Source organism: Stegodyphus dumicola, chromosome 1 (assembly GCF_044657685.1).
Source record: "Stegodyphus dumicola isolate Sdum_Otavi_A_Nest chromosome 1, ASM4465768v1".
In the NCBI taxonomy this organism is placed as follows: Eukaryota; Metazoa; Arthropoda; class Arachnida; order Araneae; family Eresidae; genus Stegodyphus; species Stegodyphus dumicola.
The window spans coordinates 240,366,345-240,386,284 of record NC_140768.1 but is presented as its reverse complement, the minus strand read 5'-3'; the positions used below and the strand labels follow the sequence as shown (position 1 = coordinate 240,386,284).

Sequence of the window (19,940 nt, the reverse complement as noted above, 5' to 3'; positions counted from 1 at the left end):
TTTCATTTAAATTTATTTCCTCGAATTTCATTAGAGATATTTCTCATTCAGTTAATTCAGTTCTCACTTCGTGACAAAGCAAAAATACATAAAAACTCAAAATACCTGTATTAAAAATTGAAAGATATAGAAAAACATAAAACACCAAATACAGTTAAAACAATTTTTTTTTACAATTAAAATTAATTTCTATGCAAAAACAAGCAATTTTTCCAGTGGGCAAGAAGGCAGATTTTTCAGTGCACAAAACTAAGTTTATTTTTGTTCTCACTCGGCAAAAAGACACTAAAGGCGTAGAAACTGACTTAAACTGTTGTAGATGCTATGCTGAGTCAATATATGAGATAATTTAAAAACTTAAATGATTAATTCCATAATGGATTAAGCATAATTTAATTTGCAAAAATAAAAGAAGACGTTACTTTGTTGTTGCGAAGCTTAGTTTCTCTAGATAGGCAACAAATCCACTATTCTGCTTAATTTCAAATGTAAACAAATGTGGCTGCTATGGTAAAAGAATTAGGCTTGGCTATACTTAAAAACTTTTAAATTGTTGATAATTCTACAATTATAACATGCAGGTTAACTAAAGGCATAAAAACCTTAACTGGAAGAAAAAAACAACATAATTCAATCATTTTAAAAGCAAAAAATGCACAATTTACAAAAGTAAAGAAATTGAGCTCAATGAGCTGAGTAACAGAGTAGATATATTTATATTTTTGGTGTGTCTATATCAACAAAAAGGAAGGTGCACATCTACATGCTATAGCAGTCCCAGATACAAAATTTTAATGCTCTGAGGCAATTCGTTTTTGAGCTATGTGAGATACACACATGATGTACATATGTACGTGCAGACGCTACGAAAAAATCTCTTTCGAATCCATTTTAAATCAGTTTTATAATTCGTTTGGGGGAAAATGAGTCTTTTATTCTGTCTTTACATACATATATGTCATGCAAAAACATCATTAAATTGAATTCGATAGCGGTCAAAATTCAAAATGGATATTTTTGTTGAAATATGGTACCCGGAATTTTCTGCGGTTACAATACTTCCTTTACTTTGTAAAAGGAAGTAAAAAGTATTATTGTAAAAAATCATTACAGAAATAAAATTGCAGCTGCACATAATTTAGTCAAACAAACCTGAATGGTACTATGCAGTTTACAATCGTGTGATGAAGCATCTTATTAACATCACAACAGCCGATTCATTATGATACACTATGTTAAGTAAAACTAAGGAATATGTATGGGGAGAAAAGTTGTTTTCTATTATATGTAACCACAAAAATTACAATGAATTTTTTTAACTTTTTAATTACATTTATAAAAAAATATTCATTATGATACATACTGAAAAACATTGAGGCAGAATAACTGTTTTCTATCACTTACCACAATGAAAATCTAACTATAAAAAATTATGATACATACTGGAAAATAATCAGAGGCAAAATGACTGTTTTCTGGCAATTTATTACTTTTATAGTACTTAATTACTGCCTAAAAAGAAATATGTACAATTTGACGCTTTAAGGCTTCACTTCCTTTTTGGTCCTCAAGTTTTGGCTTAAAATTCCAGCGACAAATACACACTGGTGTGTGTGTGTGTGGGGGGGATTCTGCTTTAAAATCATATTTAAGGGAGGAAAAAAAAAAAAAAAAAAAAGGTAGTTGCTGAATATGTAAACAATTTCCATTACAGAATTTCATGCAAAAATATTAGATTCATATATCTTCAAAATTTCTCAGCATAAACTTCTTAAATCATCCATAAGAAGGTCAAGTCTTGAAGGAGAGAAATTTCACTATTAATATAGTTTAAATGTATTCAGGAATATCATATGGGCATTTAATTAAAAATTTACTTTTACAATATATGCATATAATATTTATACATTTTATTGACAGACACTGACATATAAAAATAATCAAGACATCAGATTTTAATATTATTAAAATATAATAGTTATTTATTATGTGCTCACCTTACTTCACCTATTCTGAATTCATTCACTCCAAGGATTGACCCTAAGTCGTCATTTTCACAGCAAATTCTGTCAGGCATGTAAGGATCATACAGTTTTTTGGTACATATATAATCTTTTAATAAATCGTACACCTAATAAAAAAAAATAAAAAAAATCATGTAGTATTGAAATTACTTAGCAACAAAAAAAAAAAAAAAAAAACATTGATACAGTACTCCAGTTATAATGTCATTTGATGTACAGAGATTTAGACTGAGGTGCTTTCCGAAACCAAACATAATAATGCTACTCAGCCCAGTAACAAAATAGTGGTTCTTCAACTGTCAAGAAAGATTTCTTTTATGAAGAATACATGGTACTTGGGTATTAGATGGTATCCATTGATACACTACCAATAATACCCTCATCCCTTCCAGAAAGCGCAAAAAGCAACAATTCTTGAAGTTGTTTTGGATTCTTCTAGGATTTTTTTTTTTTCTTTTTTCTTACATATTCTGTGAATTTCAACTAGAGCTAGAACATATCTATAATGTCCCCCCCCTTTTTTTTTTTACACAGTGGTCAAAATAAAACTGGCTTGAAAAAAATAATTGGAATTCTGACACAGAATGTACACTTGTTGATGAACAGAATTTCAACATTTACAGAAAATGCTTGAAATGGCCACTGATGATGTCGATATAACCATTGTTTGCTATCACGTCTGTGCATGCTCTGTCCTATTCTCTGCTGTGTCACATTACATTTGAGTGAGAGGTGCTTAGTGATCAGTTGAATGTAATACAAAATGGTGCTCACGATAAAACTGCACGTTTTCACTGTCAGGTGTTATGCAACGCAGAATTCATAGAAAAGTAGGGATTAAGAGATCACTGTGCCGAAACATTACCAAAAGGGACCTGCATTTGTAAACATATGAATTTACAGTTGTGCATGCGTTAAATCCTCCAAACAAAGTCGCACATGTTGAGTTCTGCTGGTGGTTTCTGAGTGAAGTGGAATCAGGCTTTCTGGATTCCCAGTTTTTCATTTCTTCAGATGAGAACTGTTCAGCCTGTCAGGGTATGTGAACTCGTATAACATACACTATCATGCATCAGATAATCCCTTATCAGTACTTTTGCATAATCTCAAGCTTGATGATTGCTGCACAATGTCTGGATTCCGCATCATTAACCATTTGCACTACGACTAAACTTCATGGTTACAGTGCCGTGCGCAACAATATAACAAGCGGTAAAGTGTCTCATTTACGCCACTCCGCGCCTGCGAGTGCAATCCAGAGCTGTAACTCGAGAAATAAACAATCTCGTTGTTAGGCGATGTGTGCATCACATTATTTACATTTTTGCGATAAATGCCTATTGACGTGGTGTTCACGTTGCTCGTGGTTTGAGACAAAAGCCTCTCGACGTGCGTGGCACGTCTTTTTATCGCAAGTGATTAACAGGATTTTTTGACCCAACTTTTAATGCTGTGAACATTATGATAATATTTTTACATGTGCTCTGTCATCACAACACAACATGGATTGGTCCCAACTGAGATATCCCCATATTAGACAAAGGGCTGGGTTCACAAGTCAGAGTTTCCCGATAGGGTTAGACATTTTCGCTAATCATGCTACCACTCCAGGCTCCCAATCCAAAGTGGAAGACTAAGTTTCTCTATGACGACGGCTACCTCATGGGCACATGGGGTCAATACTCCCGGTTCTCAGGTTTCACCGTAGTAGAGAACATGCATGCTTGGAGATCTGACTGGCCGTTGAAAATGCTACTTGCCAGTATTATGGAGAATGCCTGAAGCCCTTTCAGGTCTAACACGGGGCTTACAACACCTCACCCTGTGGGCTACCCGAAAGAACATGGATGGTTTTACCTGCGAACACCCACAGGTCACGGGGAACCGCAAACTCAATGATTTTATACACCCCCGTGGCTGATGCCTATGTACAGATCCTAGCCAATAGCTTCACAATGTTCTCTGCGTCGACCCATGGAAGGGGACTGCTGAATGGTACGTCCAGAATTAGCTTAATCATTTCAGAGATGAACGATTGTATGGATATTTTCAGCAAGACAAAGCAACAGCACACACCATCATGACCACCTTATCATGAATGCATGAAGTGTTTGGTAAGAAGAGGACAATCAGCAGAGGCAGTGCAACCTCCTGGCCACCTTGATCTCTCCCTTCTGTAATTTATACCTGTGGGGACAAATTGAAGGGTCAGGTGTATTCAAATAATCCTCAGACACTGGAAGAGAAACATCGAAAATGCTAATTGTTGCTATCGCTCAGATTGAGCTGCTACAGGTGTCTCAGTTTGATAAATTGAGAACAGTGCTGCATTGACATTAACAGTGGAAATTTCCACCATTCTCTATAATGGAAAGTTCTCCTGTTCATCAAAAAAGGTCAATTCTGCATAAATCTTATAAATATTTGTCAGGATGGTTTTATTTTGCCCACCCTGTATAACCCTTTCTTATAAAAAGTTCATAGGATAATGTCTGTCTAACAGGATTCATCTCATGTTAAATTTCATTGATGCATTTATTAGATTTGCTAAGAAATGAAGCAGTTGCAATCCATTATTTCTAGGCAGGGAACTACAAGAATAAAAGCATTCCAATTCTCGCACTACGAATGAAACTGCACAGAAGATGTACGACAGAAATGCAACGAAAAAAAAACTGTTAATAAATTAATAGAATAAGAGCTGGGGATTGGTTTGAGGGATGCTACTTACTTTCTTGCTTAGTAAAGTTAATATGGGGAAGGTGGGGGAAGATGCAGAGAATAATTTATTTGATGCAATTGCCAAAAAACACAAACTGAATATAAAAACTGCTGGTAAAATTAACAGAATAAGATACGAGGACTTTTTTTTTAAGAGAAGCCACTTGCCTTCGTTCTCAGTAGAGTAAACATGCAAAAGAGATATGCTATGGAGAATAATTTGCTTGATCAAACTGCCAAACACCACCCGCTGAAAATAAAATACAAAAACTGAGTAATAGATTGGATGATAAAGAAAATATCTTACGCTGTCAAATAGCGGCAACAGACTGTTGGAGACATACTGGCCTTCTAATTAGCATAATTTTAAATTTCTCCCCTCCGTGGTAAAAAAATTAAAAAAGAAACGATCTGCTATAAGAGCAGTAGTTACGAGGCTGTTAAAAAAGATAGAAACAGAAATTTATAATTGAGAGGGCGGCATGGTCGGGAGGATTTTGCGAGTGTATGGTTCAGTCTCTAAAGGCTCTTCTGAAGAGAATCCTAGGCAAATCATCCTTGACATTCAGGGAATTAGAGATAGTCATAACAGAAGTGGAAGCTATATTAAAGCTATATTAAGTCCAGACCTTTAACATTTACATACTCGGATCTGGGAGAGCCAGAATCTTTGACCCCTGGTCACTTCTTAATCTGTTTGCTAAATTAAAAATCCTGTACGTTCGACTTTCTTTTCTTAGGAAATTTAGCAAATTTGTAATTTTTGTCTGGTTATCATCTTCATATTTCCTATTAAATTCTAGAGCTAAATCATTCGGAATCACCTTTATTAATATTGGATACAATAAGGTACTGTACGAATCTGGTAAAATATTACACGATTCTAATCCTCTAATTTGTACTTCGATCATATATTTCCTGAAGTGCTGTCACATTGCAAGATCTTTTAACCGGAGTCAGAGTTATTAAACTGCTAATGAGGAGGATAAAAATGTAATTGAAGAAACGGTTGCTCAGTTAATTAGTAAAAAAGAACAACTTAGCTGATAATGGCATTGAAACTTTAATTGATGTAACAAATTTAGAAGATGAAATCATTTCTAGAGAAGAGTATAAAAGTAAAATTATTGTTTGGAAATTACACGCAAAAAGATATTCAGATACTAATCCACATAGCACTAATTCTGCTTCATGTGAAACTGTCACTGAATCGCAAAACAAGTTTAACTCCCCAAATTGGCCCTGGAAACGTTTTCGGGAAAGGATGTATGCAGTTGGCCCGAGTTTTGGGCACGATTTGAGACAGCTGTACATGAAAATGAAAGTCTACATGCAGTAGATAAATTTAACTATTTAAAGTCAATTCTTACTTCCAATGCAGAAACTGCAATACAAGGGTTGATGTTAACAGCAGAGAATTACGAGAAGGCTGTGAAAATATTAAAAGATCACTTTGGACGCAAAGAACTAATAATAGATACCCACATGAACAATCTTTTACCAAATCTTCAATTTCTATCAAAACCACGACCTTTGAAAAAATTATCACTTCCCAGATTGGAATTGATGGGTGCTTTGATAGGCTCCCGCTTGTCAAAATACACCCAAAAGAAACTTCGGGACATTGATTTAATTGTATATCTGTGGAATGATTCTAGTATAACATTACACTGGATTCGAAGTGATGTGAAAAGATGGAAGCCATTCGTTCAGAACAGAGAAGAATTAATGTCTTGAACTGGGGATATACGCCTGGTGAAAATAATCCAGCTGATTTGCCAACTAGAGGTGAAAATGTCAAACATCTGAAGCAGAATAGCTTATGGTGGGAAGGGCCCACTTGGTTAAAAGAAGAAATGGAACACTGGCCAAAAACGAATTTATGTTCCACAAAGAACATTTAAGATTCCAACAAGGAATTAAGAAAAACATCAAAGAAAGTTTTTGTAAATTCATGCGTTACCGAACCTTCCAAATATTTATTTAAAGCCCAAAATTACAGCAAAAGTCCCTCAATCTATTTGTAGACGAAAGTGGTGTAATTCGTGTTGGTGGACGATTAGAAAATTCATATTTGGATTACAAACAAGCACATCCAATCGTGTTGCCTTATAAAGATCATTTGACTGATCTAATTATTCTTCACAGTGATCAGGTGATAGGGGATGGAGGAACAGCAGATACTTTAAATCAGATAAGAGATAAATTTTGGTTGCTAAAGGCTCATAGGAAAATTAAAAGTGTTCTGTACAATTTCAATGTCTGCAAAATATTTCGAACGAAACCTGTCGTGCAAGATATGGAACCTCTCCCACCAGACAGATGCCGAGAAGCTTTTCCATTTTAGAACTCCGGGAACTCCGAGAAGCTTTTTCATTTTAGAACTTAGAAGCGGGTCCACACTACGTCAAAAGTGGAAGAGAATTATCTAATACATGTTTTACTGTTTACCTGTGCTGTAACTAGAGGCGTGCATTTAGAACTTACAGCTGACCTTTCCACAAAAAAAATTTTGCTTGCATTTAGATGGTTCATAGCGAGAAGAACTTTGTGTCGAATAGTGTATACCGATAACAAAACCTTTAAAAGAGAGAAAAAAGAATTAGAGCTATTGAATGAGGTGGATGAAAAACAATAAAGTTCAAGACGAGTTCTTCTCTAAGCAAGGAATCAAATGGAAATTTATAATTGAGAAGGTGGCATGGTGGGGATCTTTTGGGAGCGTATGGTTCAGTCTCTGAAGACTCTTCTTAAGAGAATCCTAGGCAAATCATCCTTGACACTCAGGGAATTAGAGACAGTCATAACAGAAGTGGAAGCTATATTGAACTCCACACCTTTAACATTGACATACTCGGATTTAAGAGAGCTAGAATCTTTGACCCCTGGTCGCTTCTTAATAGGAAGATAGTTACTATCATTGTCGCAAGGAAGCTCTAAATTGACTTCAACAAAGGAGAGTCTTACACATCGATTTAGACATCACCAAATACTGGCAGAAAGAATCTGGAGAAAATGGAGACAGGATTACTTGATGAATTTAAAATCTGATCATTCCAAACCGGCGAAAACAGGAACCTGTTTGAAGAAAGGAACTATTGTATAAGTGTATGAAGATAAAATTGCAAGGCTGATGTGGAAGATGGGCATCATAATGGAAATCTTTCCTGGAAGAGATGGCAAGGTGAGAGCCTGTGTTGTCCGCTTGCCAAATGGCCATACGATTAAAATACCAGTGCAACTACTATATCCAGTGGAGCTGGAATGTAATAAGGACAATTACAGAAATTGTCTTAATTGTCCTTCCGGGCCGGAGGATGTTGCAACTCTTGCTGAGATCCGATGGCTGAGTGACGTCATCGTGAACTATGAACTCTAGTTCAGAGATTGTATGAGAACTCGGAACAGAGAAGTCGCATGCTACGTTGTGCTAAAATTAAAATCCTTTTCATTATGTAAATATTCTGTAACCTGTTTGCGTTTTCATTAAAATATGTTTGTGTAAAGAATATATTTATCCTTTATGGATTATTCTCTTCAAGATTTTGCAGATAGAGATGCACAGAAGAGATCAATTTCAACCAGTGGCCCTGGCAGAACCCATTGGGACAACGTAAGCAGCTTTGTTTTACCTTGATTAATTAGTTAGAAGCATAAATCAGTAAACTAACGGTACCGATACGGAAATAAATAATAATAAAGTATTTATGATATAAATATTCATTAAACTTGCAGCAGAAACACAGACTTTAATGCACATTGCTTTCAAATGGATTTTTTGTCTTGCTGCACTATGAAAGATCTTAAAGACATATAGATCAGCTTCATTTCTATCTTGGATAAGATTTTTAAAACAAAAGCATTCTTTTAGATTAGTTTCTAGCACTTTATTTTTGGCTCAGCACCACTTACTCTTGTAATCGTTGCACATTAGATATCTCCTGAATATAATCCATAGATATTAACTAAAAACATATACAAATTTTTAAATATTTATTGCACTTGCAATGAATCATTTTAATTGGAATTCCATATTTCTCATGAAATATGGAAACAGAACGTTAAAGATTTCTCATAATACTTCGCAAAATTTGCACAGGAATTTTTAACATGAAATTTTTAACATGCACAGGAATTTTTAACATGAAAATTCATGTTACAACATGCCTAGTGGTATAAATTCATGTTACAACATGCCTAGTGGTATAAATTCATGTTACAACATGCCTAGTGGTATATACTGAATCACTTGCTCTTATTACTTACTTGCTTCTCGGTGCTTACTGCTCCTTGGGATCAGTAACACCCTGTCTAGACTTCCTTAGTTTCACTAGTACGTAATAATGTTGGAAATAATGTGTTTTGGATGTTTAAAATAGAAATATATTTAAAATTTATAAAAAAATATTTATGCTCAAAGACAAGGATGTTGACATGATCAAAATAATTAATTATCTGGTTTTTATAATTGCGAAATTATAAATAAAATAATATTTACTTAAATTTTCTCTACCTCTATTTACCAACTAAAATTATTACAACAGAATGTATAATTATAAAAAAAAAAATAACTACATTACTACAGAGGATACCTACACAAGAATTACATATGGATAGAAATAAAATATTTTTATGATCATTAATATATTTCAATGTCCAAAATTGCTGTCCCAAACACTGATGAATTTAAACAAGGTGGATAACAAACTAAATTTTACAATTACAAAATTAAAATTTATCTCATTAAAGTACACTCTAGATCAGCGTTTCTTAAACTACGGATCGCAAATCGAAACTCTGGCATTGCGAAAGTTCAATTTGATAGATGAATTTAACAACACTTCATTCATAAGACTATTAAAGAAATTACATTAACTGATAAAATGAGATTAATTACGTGTTAAGTGCGAAAGGAATTTGCAAAGCTATCCAGCGGTTCAAACTTAAAATTTGAGTTTTCATAAAAGTTCTTGATGAATTCTGGATCACATTTTGGTATCAGTTAATTAATGCCTTGAAATACTTATCAACTTTCTGTGCTGTGTTAATATAATCTTAGAGACAGTCCTAACACATGCAAGGGAGGAAAAGGACTTTTCTCAGTTAAATAAAATGGATGCTATCGCCACTGTTCCGAATCACATGGCAGTGCTAACCGACGAGATGTACAAGTTCGCTGAAGAACAATCCCTGATGCTTCAAATGTTGTCGCACTGACCTTGCGGACACTTCTTGCACTAGTGACCAATAAGTAATTAAATGGTATAAAAGGGTCAGTTTTCACACTCAGCGGCATTTTCTGCTGTGGATTCCGGAGATGATGGCTGGTTACACTAATCACAAAATGGGCGACATTCGCTCCGTGTTTGGTGCAGCTGATGGGAATAAGAGTGAAGTACAGAGATTTTACTGGGACTAGTTTCCGATGAGACACAGAACTAGATTTCTTACTATTTCTGAAATGACATAAAATGTTCTATTCCCATTCAGTACCATATTAACTACTTTTTCAGCTTTAATGATATTTAAAACAAAATGGCATTCAAGGTTTAAACATGTTGAAGATGCTTTATGTTCATCAATGTCATATATCGCACCAACATTTAATTTGTTATGCAGCAGAAAACAAGCATATCTGTTTCATTAGAATTTTCTTTCATTAATTTTTGTTTGCTTGAAATAAATCCCAAAACTACTTTCTTTTCATGTATATTGTTTGCCAAAAAACACAAATTATTTATAGAAGGATATTTACTTTTATACTTTTATTTTATATTTAATAACTGAGGTCACGAAAAAATCTCGATGATAAAAGGGGGTTGTGAAAGAAAAAAGTTTTACATATGCTGCTCTAGATAAGGCCACTAACCCAAATTCAAATCCCTGTGTATGAGCTTTTCCCCATATCATATAAATAAATACAAGAATATTTCCCTTAGAAAGTCCTCCACAAAGGCATCATTCCCCTTAGACAGATAGCTCTCATGTGCTTTGCTTTAAATCTATTAACCAACGAAACATTTTTACACTGCATTATCTCTGGTTATGTTACAACCGAGTTACTGAAGTAGGTTAATTACTATCACTAACATGCTATAAACCATAAAAAATAGTGCTTATCTCATTTAAATAATAAAACTGAATAACAATAAAACAAAAATATTTATTTCATCAATTTAGCATGTTTTCTTGGTACTTTCTGAATATCTAAACTCCTCTGAAAAGAGGAGCATATTGGCAACCTCCTAAATTAGAGAAAAACATTTGTTTGGGGATCATTATGGCTTCCAGGTACTGTTCTATTCATAAATAATAGTAAAAAGAATTCTTTTATACGAAACAAGAAATCTTATTAGGAGAAAAAAACAAAAACTGAACTGTGAAAAAACTGTGAAAATTTACATTTTCACAGGCAGTTGTTTAGGAAAATGACCATTAAATATAAAGCAAGTAAATTGAGTGCACACAGACATGTATGTGGCACACGCATGCATGGGTTAGTTATCGTTATGTATATCCTTCGAAAATACTCCAAAAACTGATAATTCCACTGAAAGTTAAAGCTGGGTGTCCAAATAATTTGAAAACATCATTTACATGTTTACATAATAGAGTCAAAAGTCTTTAATCCGGACTCGTTGGGACTTCGGCGATTCCGGATTATAGATCATCAGTTTAAATCTGGTAAGATGGCATGCAGAAATTATAAAATTAAAAATATGAAACCGTAATTTATAAAATAAAGAGCAATTATGATCTAAAGGGGGTATCAAAATTAACAAACAAAAAAAAAAAAAAAAAAAAAAAAAAAAAAAAAAAAAACTTTATATTTGTTTACTTTATTAAACATTTCTTTCAACTCACGCATGCGTAAAGCACACATTACGCATAGTCGAAATTAGAAAATTGCAACCAGAAAACTATTTGATGTGTATTCGTGATATTTATAATGACGAGGAATTTGATTTAAATCATATCAAAGATGGAGTACATTGAGATGAAATACTACATTTAGTAAGGAGTTATAAGCCAAATAAAATAAAAACATCTGCCCTGAAGATAAGGATAGTGCTGACAAATCAACTTCCAGTTCATTGCGTGCCGCGTCGCCCCCCTCCCCCCGCATAGCAGCATGAAATTTATAAACATATTTCAGAATGATTAGGAATCAAAGGATATGCTTTTATCCATTTTTTGCAGCAATTCTACTCTTTATGGATATCGGAACATGCTTTCGCTTTGTAGATCCTTTGGCAGCTCCAGAATCGGAAATTCTTTTTGAGATAATCGAAAGTTCAAGCTTACTTTTATAAAATTGCTCTAACAGTCTGTAAAAAATAATAAGCCGGATCCAATTAGTACGCAATCTGCAAAATTAACTGAAATCGATAATTAGATATTTTTAGCTTAGCTTATACCATCCATTATACATTAAACGCGCATGCATAAACGTATTATGCGTAAGCGTGGACGCATATGTGCATGCTTAAAGGTATTATGCGCATGCGTTTGGACGCATATGTGCATGCTTAAAGGTATTACGCGCATGCGTTGACACATGCACAGAAAGTTTGTAGCTTTGAGGTCCAGATTATAGATCATTCCAGATTAAAGACTTTTGACTGTATATATTTACACTACGTCTAACAGAAACTTATTTTTAAAGCAATAAAAAATATAACTGCTATTTACTTCTTTAAGGATTTTGAAAGGTAATTGCCTTCATACTTTACAAATTTAATCCTTTACAATTCACAACTAGCAACCAAAGAATATTGAAAACATGTTTCAAAAACATCCAAATTGAATATAAATACTTTAAATCCGCTAAAAAAAAATAACTTTCTCGTATTCTTCATTTTGAGATTTTTTACCATTAATTGCTACAAAAGAATTTTAAAAGCCATATTTGTCATGAGTTTCATATTCTAAAGACTCGTGTTTAAATAATAAGTGTTTGCACATTGATTGCTGCTAAGAATTTTAGTTATTGCCAGTTTAATTTTGGAGGAGCTCAGAGCTTGACTTCTCCAAGAGTTTTTTTCTTAAAGGTAATTGTCATCAGTGAATTTTTTCTCTCCCCCAAATACCCAGTCTTAATAGAGCCATAAAGCATGCCATTAAGAGACAACAACAGCAAAAATTTATGGGCATAGCTATGACAAATAAGCAGGCATTTAATTGGCAGGTTGTCGTATCTTAGTGTAAATAAAATTCCTAGCAGTAATTAATATACAAATATCACTGTCTATATCTATAGGCTATTTAATGACATTTAAACATTTATATAATCATTCATTTTTATTTTCTATAATATGTTTCAATTTATACAGCCAAGCAACGTGAAAATTCTTAAAAGATCAAAGGAATTTCAATGATTTACTTAAGTAAACGATAAAAACATGCTGTTTTTATTTGCAGAGAATGCTTTTTAATTGCCAAGCATTACCTTATGAAGTAAAAATAATCTCAGATTGTATATTTTCAAGAATGAATATTTATTTCAGCTATTATTATTTTTGTGAAAAATCAAATGCTTTATGCAAGAAATGTTTTTTACTATGCTCGAGAGAATTTACAACTTATAACAATATATTTCTTACCATATACAAGTTAAACAGAGGTGTCAGTTTTAATTCATTAAGTTAATAAATATAAGTTATATCCATAAAGATTAATTTACCAACCTCATCAAGGGTAGTGGCAAACTTCATTTTCCCTGAGGAGCTTATTAAAGTAGCCAGTTCTTCACAAATAAACTTTAAAAAGAAAAAATATATATACATACATACATACACACACACATATATATATATATATACACATATATATATATATACACACATATATATATAATAGAACTTAGAATAAACATAATATTATTCATATTTAAACCAAAAGCTTTAAAAAATAATGTTTTGATTTAAAGCAGTTACTTAAACATCATGAAAACTAATTATATTTATCTGTAAAATAATGCAAGAAAATGAGCATAGAAATGATAGTGCCATTGTATGAAAGAATGGATATTGTTAAGAAGTTATACGATTAATTGCTCTGCAAATGCATGTATTATAGTATCACGTTTTATTAAAAATTTACCATGTATAGCAATTGATAGCTCCAATTTACATATTAAAAATTTGTAAGTAATATTAAAAAATTATTTTTAAAAGTTAAATCAGCATGGAAAAATTGATTTAGTAGCAATGGCCAATAGTAGTAGATGTGCATAAAATTATGACAAAAATTGCTAATGTTAATTAAAAGCCATATAAAGAGAATTACTTAAAGATGAACAATTGAAAAGATAATGAAATAATACTGACTCTTCAGGACGGAATTAGCTTATTTCACATACCTTAACCTTGAGACATTGTATTTCATAGATCGAGAGTACACATGAAATTAAATGTAAATATTTAATTCCCCATATTTAGCATACTCACATGGATTTTAAGAATTTCCCTACACGATGTAAAGTACCTTTAAAATTTTTTAAAATATTACTTAAAAATTGCAAATTTGTAAATTGGAATTTATTTAGACTTCAGATTTTAATTCTTTTGCTTTATTAGCTTTCTTAATTTAATTTTGAACTATAAGAATTTTAGTAGGAGTATTCCCCTTCAATTATACATATATATTGTAGTTGTATTTATACCATATAACATACTGCACTTTTTTTTGATAGATCAAACAATTTTGAATAGTTAAATTAAACCATATCAACCTGAATATTATACACTTTTCCTGCAACAGTATATTGAGAACTTCCTATTAACAGTCAGTTACACATCAAGTCCAATGAGTAATATTGAATGGCGGTCAAGTCTTACGACTCTTAAATTTAACAAGTGCTTTAAAACAGCTACAATGTGTTTAAAGTATTATGAAGACTGATCTAATTCAACTGACATGCCTAAAAAGAAGTTAGGATATAGGGCAATGTAAAAATATTTTCTTGGTACTTTTCTGTTTCGCCGGCGCAAATCTCGCCAAGCAGACTTTATTGGCAACAATACACAGTATACATATTAAAAATTTTAACAAATGTTAGTTCTAAGAATTTTTAATTTTGAAGGTATAAACATCTTAATATCATTTAAAATTTTGTAAAACGACAATAAATTTGTAAAGAGACATTAATTTAAGAATTTACTGTGCTTTCATGGTACAATATCTTCATTTGCCAGTTCATACTACGTGACCCCAAGGGATCTCATCTCACGTAAACTACGCTACAAAAATATAATTCTATCAGAAATTATCTACATTAATTTCAAGTTAAATCTTAATATGGAATACAAGTTTAAATGCAAGAATTATTTCAATTTGTATGAAAGCTTACTCAGAAAACAGCAGTGCTTTACTTCGCTAGTGCATTTTCATTAGAATATACGAATTTAACCTCTGACCTTACCTTTTATACATTTTCGCCTTCGGGGAGCGGTGTGATTGCATCCTAATTGACTTCCTTACCGCAAATAGCCTTACGGCATAAAATTGAACTATCTGGTGAAAATTCTACGTAATTGTATGCAAATATTGAAAGAAACAATCAATTTTATAAGAAATGGCCACAACTTGTTTTGAAAATGAGGCGGAAAATGTTACCAGTGAAGATATTCCGTTTGGCATTGTTTGTAACATTTTTGGCGACTTTATCGCCTGCGCCAGCAAAATGGAAAAGTACCATTTTCTTTAACTTTTTGGGTCTACGATCTGACACCTACAAGTTCCTTATACATATATACAACAAATATATATTATAAAAAAGGGGGTTCTCCCACCTCCTCAAGAAATCACTTCTTGTTTGCAACAACAATCTTTGTGCATGATTTGAACCATTCTCAGCAAGATACACATACTTCACAGAAGACAACAAAAGAGAAGGAAATTATAGAAATAAGTAACTAGATTGCCAAATGTTTTTCCTTACAGAGGGATAATTTCAAGCTGCAATTATTCCCAAATTAGATTACTCAGTGATTTTTATTTATTTATTTATAATGTACATTTCATGAAGTTGCTTTCTTAGCTTCTTTAACTTCACAAAAATCCCTGTTTCATTAACTGAAAGGATATCATGTAAATATTGCAGTCAAAAGTTGTAATTACATTTAAATTTCTTTGTAATTTTCAGCTTGTTTTGTGTTATATGTTGCCAAAAATATCTGAAATCTTTATTCCCATGGAAGGAACTGTTAAAAATAAAAGTTCGTTGATATGAAAATAATTAAAAATTAAATTATATGAAAATGTTAAAATTTTAACTTAATACATATATTACAATTTGGAAAACATTATTTAAGAGGCGAAACTGTCAAAAAATTATAATATGCAATGGTCGATTAAAAAATGACTTCATTTTACTCTACCTGTATAGTACTCAGTGGCGTAGCTAGCATAACTGGCGCCTGGGGCACGATACCTTTCTGGCGTCCCCCCCAAAAAGATATAGTAATGTAATATATATAGAATATACTCATAATAAGAATATAAGACAAAAATAAAAGATTACAGTACCTAGCTTAAATATTCTATAATATATTATGAATAGTCACTGCAAGTACTCTTCTACAAAATACTGTTCTGTTTTTCGAGATATATAGGAACACAGGCTCATGTTAGGCTTTAAATTCGAGGCAAAAGAATCTTGTTAAAAGACCAATCGTATTAAAAGATCGAATTAGATTCAGAAATCTGTCTGTCAGTAGAAAAATCGGACACATGGTCATCTAGCATAAGATGTTATTTATTTAACATACTTAATTAATTAAAAAAACGTACAATTTTCAAACAATTTAAAAGTTAATATATAAGAGGTCGCTATATTTAATAATATTATATTACATTATAATAAAAGAATACGATTAATTATTATGTATATATTTTTCTTGCCTTTGATGAAGGAAATTTATCAATTACTTCATCGTCGATCATTTCAAATTTTTCTCTTTCTACACTTAAAAATGTTAGGTCACTTAGGCGATCTTGTCCGATCGTAGATGTGTGAAGATTAATTTTAATTTGCTCAACGAACGTTCACAGCTAGTAATTGATACTGAAATAGTAAGGAGTATTTTTAGAGCAACTCTCAGGTTTGGAAAAACATCTCCTCCATACAATATTATAAGAAGCTGTAATGGAGTTTTAGGTTAACTTTTTTTTCTACTCGTGAGTAACATCTGGCAATCGCATATTTCGACACAGAGTTTTGTTCCATTAAAATCTGTATTATAAAATTCACTCAAATTTTTACAATTCTTTTCAAGATCGTTATCAACATTACCCTTGTTTAATAAATTTTCAACATCCAGTAAAAATCCAAAATTGGAGTTAAGATCACTTAGTCTTGTAAATCACTTATTTATTGCCTGCTGCAGACGATCAAGAACGCTTCTCTAAAATTCATTTTAGCATCTTGTAACCTAAGCTGCACACGATCAATTCTCCTCAAGATTTTATGCCAGAAATGGACTAAAGTTATGAAACTAAAATTCAGCATATTTTGCAATAAAAGTGCAGCTTTACTTCTGGTGTCACTTGTGGTAGTACTATCCTCTGTTAATTTTTCTAATAATCCTACTAATTCTTCCAGTCCTCCAACAATAACACTAACTGCTTCTGCTTTGGTGCTCCATCGTGTTTCAGATTCATGTTTAACAGTTTTCTTTAAAGCATTTTTTAATAATTCCCATCGTAATGTTGAACGTGAGAAAAAGAGATATATGTTTTCAATTATTCCAAAGCATGTTATAACAATTGGATCTTACTTAGCTGTAGTGATTCCTACTAAAATTAATGAGTGGTTATCACAATTTACAAATAATGCTTTATTACTTTTTTCATAATTCTTTGTTGAATGCCAGATATGTGACCTGACATCACGGCAGCATTATCATAACATTGTAATCTACAATTTCTTAATGAAATCAGATCGGAATTTAATTTTTCTAAAATCATATTTTCAATTGAGGCTGCATCTTCAGCATGTATTTCAATAAATTCAAAAAAGATTCTTTGATGAAAACTTTTCTGTTAATAAAATCAATATCTACATGCCTAAAGACTTGCGACATTTGTTCTCGATGAGTAATATCAGGAGTCGAATCAAATAAAAGTCTGTAATATGTATTTCTTTTGATGTCACTTATTAATTGATTTCGAACTATAGATGCCAAAAGATGAATAAATTCATTTTGGATTTGTGGTGATAAGTATGAGACAGTTCTTGACGTTTCTATGACATTTTTTAGACGAGTAGCTAGCAGTGGATCAAACTGAGCTTCAAGTTTAAGTAAAGATAATATGTTTCCAACATTAGTACCGTCTTGAAGCGCTAAAATTTCAACATGACCACGTAGAGGAAGAATTTGTATAATCATATACTTCATACAAGCTAATATCCATTGCAATATATTTCACCACTAGTAATTAATTAATTTTCTTTCCACGTTGTAAACGATTTTCGATTAATTTGACTTCTTTCATGGCTAATCAATTTATCTTTTTTCCTCCATTTATTAAAACCAGATGTTGTTGCGAAAGATGACTGTGTAGCGGAGTTTGATGTAGCAAACAGTAAACAACAAAAGCCGTATGCTGCATTATTTTTTTGGTGAATATAATAACCAAGATCGGTTTATTTCAGTTCCTTCTTCTTCATTACCGATTCATCAGAAAAACCCAAGATTTTGGCATCAGACAAATAGTTGATGTTGCTATTGCATTTAGACGGGATTCGTTTTGAAATACGCGGCATCCACGGATAATCATTTCGATGCGAAGATGGTTTGATATTATTGGAAGATTATTAGAGAATTTTAAATAAGCAACATCTTTGAACTCCAGAACGTCCGGAATTGCAGCGAGTGTTTCTGTTGCATTCTCTGTACTTATTAGTAATGGACATGGATTTGGGACTTCTGATGTACTTGGGCCCCCAAATTCATCATCTTTAGAGTATTTTATTTGTTGTGATGTGTTATTGCATAACATTTAGCAGCAATAGAAATACAATTTCAATCTGATTTTAGTTCTTCATCCTTCTTAACTTCTGGTTTTTCTTTTTATGATTTGTTTATTAAATATAATTCCATTCTTATTCTGGAGTTCTGAGCTTCTTTTTCTTGCTCTAGTTTTCTTTTCCAATTCTGAGAACCGCTAAGTTTTTTCTTGGCATTAACATGATCTAAATAAAAAAATAATTTGTGACAAATACGGGAAGAGAAGTTATTGAAGAAATAAAAAAACATTAAAGGCAATTACATACAATTAAAAATGAAAAATCTCTGCAACTATTAGTGATAGGTAGGGCTGGATTTAAACTTGATGAGGCCCTAAGCTATTTGAAAATTGGGGCTCTTTATAAGTCTGTTATGCTATATTTTAAATTTTGGGGGGCCGTAAACTATAGCTTGTGTAATCTTGCACTGGTGATAGAGAAATGGGAGTTGCATTTTTGTATAAAGCTTTTAGGATTCTCCACTGTGTAATTCTAAGTTAACGTTGAAAGTGAAGAATCTTAAGAACTGATAAGCGAATAATCGCTTGAGTTTGTGTGACAGGAAAGAATAAGATAGAAGGGTAAAATAAACCTTTATTATTCAAATAAGATTTAACAGAACTCCGTCTTGGAGTTGTGCAATAAAGCCGATACTTGGTCTTGAACTTAAGAAAATAAGAATTATAGCTGAAGCTATTAAGATTCTAATTTAGATGGCCTCTTAACGCTAATTTACTGCGAAGTTATGAAGGTCCTAAAGTACAGCCGAGCGTAACAATAGCTTAAGAGAGAGTAGCCTAAAAAGGCGAATGTGTGCTAACCAGAATCTCTGATATCTCTCTCCCTCAGACAGTAAAACTTTGCAGTTATATATCGGTCTTCCTCATTAGTATTCAGACATGATTCTAAAACTACGTTCTGGTCTAAAGTGGTAAGTTGAAGTTAAGAAGCAATAGGAAAGTTTAACTCAAAATTTATTTATTAATAGAATTAACAAAATTTAATTGTTAATAGAAATAACATAGTAAGCTAGCTACTGCGGAAATTTGGGGGCTCTAGACTCGAAATAGAAATTTCTCTAGGCCTACCGCTTCCTTTTTGACACTGAGCGCAACCATGGTTCATCCATTCCTGCCAACTTCGTCTAATAGTGGCATCGCCCCTGCTCAAATGTCGATCTATTC

At 32.4% G+C, this 19,940-nt stretch overlaps 1 protein-coding gene across 3 annotated transcripts in view; it reads right to left on the bottom strand.

Annotated features, from left to right (window-relative positions):
• LOC118190739 (E3 ubiquitin-protein ligase Mdm2-like) overlaps window positions 1-19,940 on the bottom strand; it is a 140,142-nt gene that overhangs the window by 96,468 nt on the left and 23,734 nt on the right. For all 3 annotated transcript variants that reach the window (XM_085826743.1, XM_085826735.1, XM_085826738.1), the window contains 2 exons: window positions 13,433-13,504; window positions 1,998-2,131 (listed from right to left, as the gene is read on the bottom strand). In XM_085826743.1, the coding sequence (XP_085682869.1) occupies window positions 1,998-2,131; window positions 13,433-13,504 (206 nt within the window). The remainder of the gene's footprint in view (window positions 1-1,997; window positions 2,132-13,432; window positions 13,505-19,940) is intronic.